The 5,000-nt window shown below is 45.0% G+C and overlaps 1 protein-coding gene across 1 annotated transcript in view; it reads right to left on the bottom strand.

The window, feature by feature from the left end:
• Positions 1-3,621: 3,621 nt before the first annotated feature.
• Positions 3,622-5,000, bottom strand: part of LOC137636713 (glycosyltransferase 1 domain-containing protein 1-like) — a 1,458-nt gene continuing 79 nt past the window's right edge. The window contains exon 1 of the mRNA XM_068369094.1: positions 3,622-5,000. This exon is cut by the window's right edge and continues 79 nt beyond it. Within this exon, the coding sequence (XP_068225195.1) occupies positions 3,700-5,000 (1,301 nt within the window). The 3' untranslated portion in view covers positions 3,622-3,699.

The raw sequence follows: 5,000 nt of genomic DNA, 5'->3' as shown, positions 1-5,000 counted from the left end.
TAACCAGGAACTCAGCCGAGTTCAGCTGGTACTGCTAGGGTGCCACAGCCCAACCTCCCACATTTCCACCACAGATGAAGCTTCATACTGCTGAGTCCCCTACTGCTGCTACCTCCGCGGTCATCTAAGGCACCGGAGGAAGCAGCAGGGCCTACTGGAACTGCGTCACAATCGCTCGCCATTCATTCCTATTTCTAGCACGCTCTCTTGCCTCTCTCACATCTATCCTCCTATCACCCAGAGCTTTCTTCACACCATCCATCCACCCAAACCTTGGCCTTCCTCTTGTACTTCTCCCATCAACTCTTGCATTCATCACCTTCTTTAGCAGACAGCCATTTTCCATTCTCTCAACATGGCCAAACCACCTCAACACATTCATATCCACTCTAGCCGCTAACTCATTTCTTACACCCGTTCTCACCCTCACCACTTCGTTCCTAACCCTATCTACTCGAGATACACCAGCCATACTCCTCAGACACTTCATCTCAAACACATTCAATTTCTGTCTCTCCATCACTTTCATTCCCCACAACTCCGATCCATACATCACAGTTGGTACAATCACTTTCTCATATAGAACTCTCTTTACATTCATGCCCAACCCTCTATTTTTTACTACTCCCTTAACTGCCCCCAACACTTTGCAACCTTCATTCACTCTCTGACGTACATCTGCTTCCACTCCACCATTTGCTGCAACAACAGACCCCAAGTACTTAAACTGATCCACCTCCTCAAGTAACTCTCCATTCAACATGACATTCAACCTTGCACCACCTTCCCTTCTCGTACATCTTATAACCTTACTCTTACCCACATTAACTCTCAACTTCCTTCTCTCACACACCCTTCCAAATTCTGTCACTAGTCGGTCAAGCTTCTCTTCTGTGTCTGCTACCAGTACAGTATCATCCGCAAGCAACAACTGATTTACCTCCCATTCATGATCATTCTCGCCTACCAGTTTTAATCCTCGTCCAAGCACTCGAGCATTCACCTCTCTCACCACTCCATCAACATACAAGTTAAACAACCACGGCGACATCACACATCCCTGTCTCAGCCCCACTCTCACCGGAAACCAATCGCTCACTTCATTTCCTATTCTAACACATGCTTTACTACCTTTGTAGAAACTTTTCACTGCTTGCAACAACCTTCCACCAATTCCATATAACCTCATCACATTCCACATTGCTTCCCTATCAACTCTATCATATGCTTTCTCCAGATCCATAAACGCAACATACACCTCCTTACCTTTTGCTAAATATTTCTCGCATATCTGCCTAACTGTAAAAATCTGATTCATACAACCCCTACCTCTTCTAAAACCACCCTGTACTTCCAAGATTGCATTCTCTGTTTTATCCTTAATCCTATTAATCACTACTCTACCATACACTTTTCCAACTACACTCAACAAACTAATACCTCTTGAGTTACAACACTCATGCACATCTCCCTTACCCTTATATAGTGGTACAATACATGCACAGACCCAATCTACTGGTACCATTGACAACACAAAACACACATTAAACAATCTCACCAACCATTCAAGTACAGTCACACCCCCTTCCTTCAACATCTCAGCTTTCACACCATCCATACCAGATGCTTTTCCTACTCTCGTTTCATCTAGTGCTCTCCTCACTTCCTCTATTGTAATCTCTCTCTCATTCTCATCTCCCATCACTGGCACCTCAACACCTGGAACAGCAATTATATCTGCCTCCCTATCATCCTCAACATTCAGCAAACTTTCAAAATATTCCGCCCACCTTTTCCTTGCCTCCTCTCCTTTTAACAACCTTCCATTTCCATCTTTCACTGTCTCTTCAATTCTTGCGCCGGCCTTCCTTACTCTCTTCACTTCTTTCCAAAACTTCTTCTTATTCTCTTCATATGACTGACCCAGTCCCTGACCCCACCTCAGGTCAGCTGCCCTCTTTGCCTCACGTACCTTGCGCTTTACTTCCACCTTTTGCTCTCTATATTTTTCATACTTCTCTATACTATTACTCTGCAGCCATTCTTCAAAAGCCCTCTTTTTCTCTTCCACTTTTACCTTCACTCCTTCATTCCACCATTCACTGCCCTTCCTCATGCTGCCTCCAACAACCTTCTTGCCACATACATCACTTGCAATCCCAACAAAATTTTCTTTTGCTAACTTCCACTCCTCCTCTAAATTACCAGTTTCTCTTACTCTCACCTCGTCATATGCCATTTTCAACCTTTCCTGATATTTACTTTTTACCCCCGGTTTTATTAGCTCTTCAACCCTCACTAGCTCCCTTTTACATCCACCTACTCTATTCCCCCACTCTTTTGCTACAACTAATTTTCCTTCCACCAAAAAATGATCAGACATGCCATTTGCCATACCCCTAAACACGTGCACGTCTTTCAATCTTCCAAACATTCTTTTAGATATCAACACATAATCCATTAATGCCCTTTCTACTACTCTTCCATTTGCCACTCTCACCCATGTATACTTATTTTTATCTTTCTTTTTAAAAAAGCTAGCACTTATTACCATCTCTTGTTCAACACACATATCTACCAGTCTCTCACCACTCTCATTTTCACCTGGTACGCCATACTTTCCAATGACACCTTCTACCTCTCCAGCGCCCACTCTAGCATTTAAGTCACCCATAACAACTACATAATTCCTTCTACCCAGTCCTTCTACACACCCAGTTAATTCACTCCAGAACTCATTCCGCTCTTCTTCACTTTTCTCACTACCTGGCCCATACGCACTGACAAACGCCCAACATTCCCTACCCAACCTAACCCTTACCCACATTAACCTAGATGATATCTCCTTCCATTCCACTACTTTACCTGTCATCCATTCACTCAGCAATAAAGCCACACCCTCTCTTGCTCTTCCCCTTTCAATCCCAGACACTCTACCAGACATTTCACCAAACATCACTTCACCCTTTCCTTTCATCTTTGTCTCACACAAGGCCAATACGTCCATCCTTCTACTTCTAAACATACTTCCAATCTCACATCTTTTACTCTCTATCGTACTACATCCACGCACATTCAAACACCCCAAAACTAGAGTGCGGGGAGCAGTCACTCTCCCCCCAGCTCCATCTCTTTGTTGCTGTCTCACAGGAAGTTTTATACAGGAGAGGGGGTTCCCAGCCCCCTCGTCCCGTCCCTTTTAGTCGCCTCTTACGACACGCAGGGATAACGTTGGCGCTATTCTAATTGTTTTATGCCCCCGCGGCCACAGGGGGCATAATAATAATAATAATAATAATAATTTACTTAACTCTGGATATTTTTAATCAAATTCCCTTTGCCAACTTCACGTGAAAATACTGGGGAAGAGCTAGCAGCCCTTTCCCATTGACCTTTTTAATTTCACGTTCACATGAAAATAACTAAGAAAGCTTAGCAATCCTAATATCACATTAATCTATTTAATTTCACGTCACGTGATAACTAATAGCAAAGTTTAACGGCTACAAAATCCTTGCAATTCTACGTACACGTGAAAACAAACAAACTTGGCAGCCATAATACCACATCATTCTATTTAATTTCCCGTCTCGTGAAAATCAATACAAGAGTTTAACCGCCATAAAATCCCATTAATTTAACGTTCACGTGAAAATGACAAACCAAACATAACATCCACATAATCTCAGCTGTATCAGGTCACGTGAAAATAGCTTCCGATAGAGTGTCTAAAAGAGCCTTCCTTTCGACCTCGGCGCAGTGATAGTGATGGAGATAATCAGTCGCCCTTGAAACCAATTTATGCCGTAAATCGGGCTCCTGCAGAAGGCGCTCCAGCTGCTGCAGGAAGTTCTCCGGGGAGTCGAACAAGAGGCCGTTTACCTGGTGGTTGATGATGGCAGAGTTCCCTGGGATGTCACGGGCTATGACGGGTGTTCCTAACGCCATGGCTTCCAATATGGCTGCCGACATGCCCTCAGATAACGAAGTGTTGATAACGGCTGTCGCATTACGCATGATTTCCTGACAATCGGACGGGTCCACCTTATCGGATACGAGCACACCGTGTAACCTGGAAACACGAGCTTTGACCTCCTTGGCATACTGGGCATCTAGAACAGGACCAAGGATTAAGAGACAGCCTCTTCCTTCCCTCTCCTGTTGCCACTGGCTCCAGCTATCTGCTACGAAGAGCACGTCCTTGACCGGTCTGAGTCCAGCGACCAACAACAACAAGGGATAGTACTTCTGTGGCAGCGGCTTCCGAAAATCTTCCATCTTGAAGGACCGAAATGATTTACAAGAAGGACACCGAAAAACAGTTGTCGAAGGTATTGATTTAACGGAGTCGTCGTCTTGTAATAGACGCCCTTCAAAATCCCGTTCTCTCTCGGGACTGTTTTCGTTTTCTATGGTATTATCACAGGAGTAACTATTGTTATTTTCGGGGCGCTTGGTTTCTTCGCTGTCAAGTTGCCCATCTTCATCTTTTTGAGTGGTAATTGAGCCTATGTATAGTTCAAAGTCAAATTCAGTGTTGGGGTTTACAGTCACAGCTTGGGGCAAGACCCTGATCACGTCACCTTTAAGAAACGGCCACACTCCAAGAGCAATCTCCTTCATGTCCTCAGTGAAGGCTATGAGATATCGGGCTCCGAAGACCACCTCCGTCATGAGTTCAAGTTTTTCGGGCGACTTCACTCCTGTGTTCATGTCTGTTCCTCCGAAATAACAGATGTAAGGGACACCCAATTCCTTCAAGGCAATCAAAGTGGAGGCACTCCGGTAGAGGTGCAGACCAACAGCCGACACCACGTTGCGACTCTGAATCAGGTCGCGGAGGCTGTCTTGAGTCAACTCCTGCTCCGTAGGGTCTTCCGGGTCAACCATCACGCAGTTGTACCCGCCGCTCTCCACGTGTGACCTCAGCCTGTTTAACGTGGCGGCATTTCCCGTTTCCCGTATGAGACATTTGCCGACAAGGAGTACAGAAGGACGCT

This window comes from Palaemon carinicauda, unplaced genomic scaffold, assembly GCF_036898095.1.
Source record: "Palaemon carinicauda isolate YSFRI2023 unplaced genomic scaffold, ASM3689809v2 scaffold3641, whole genome shotgun sequence".
Taxonomy (NCBI): Eukaryota; Metazoa; Arthropoda; class Malacostraca; order Decapoda; family Palaemonidae; genus Palaemon; species Palaemon carinicauda.
This window is presented reverse-complemented; position numbering and strand designations above follow the sequence as displayed.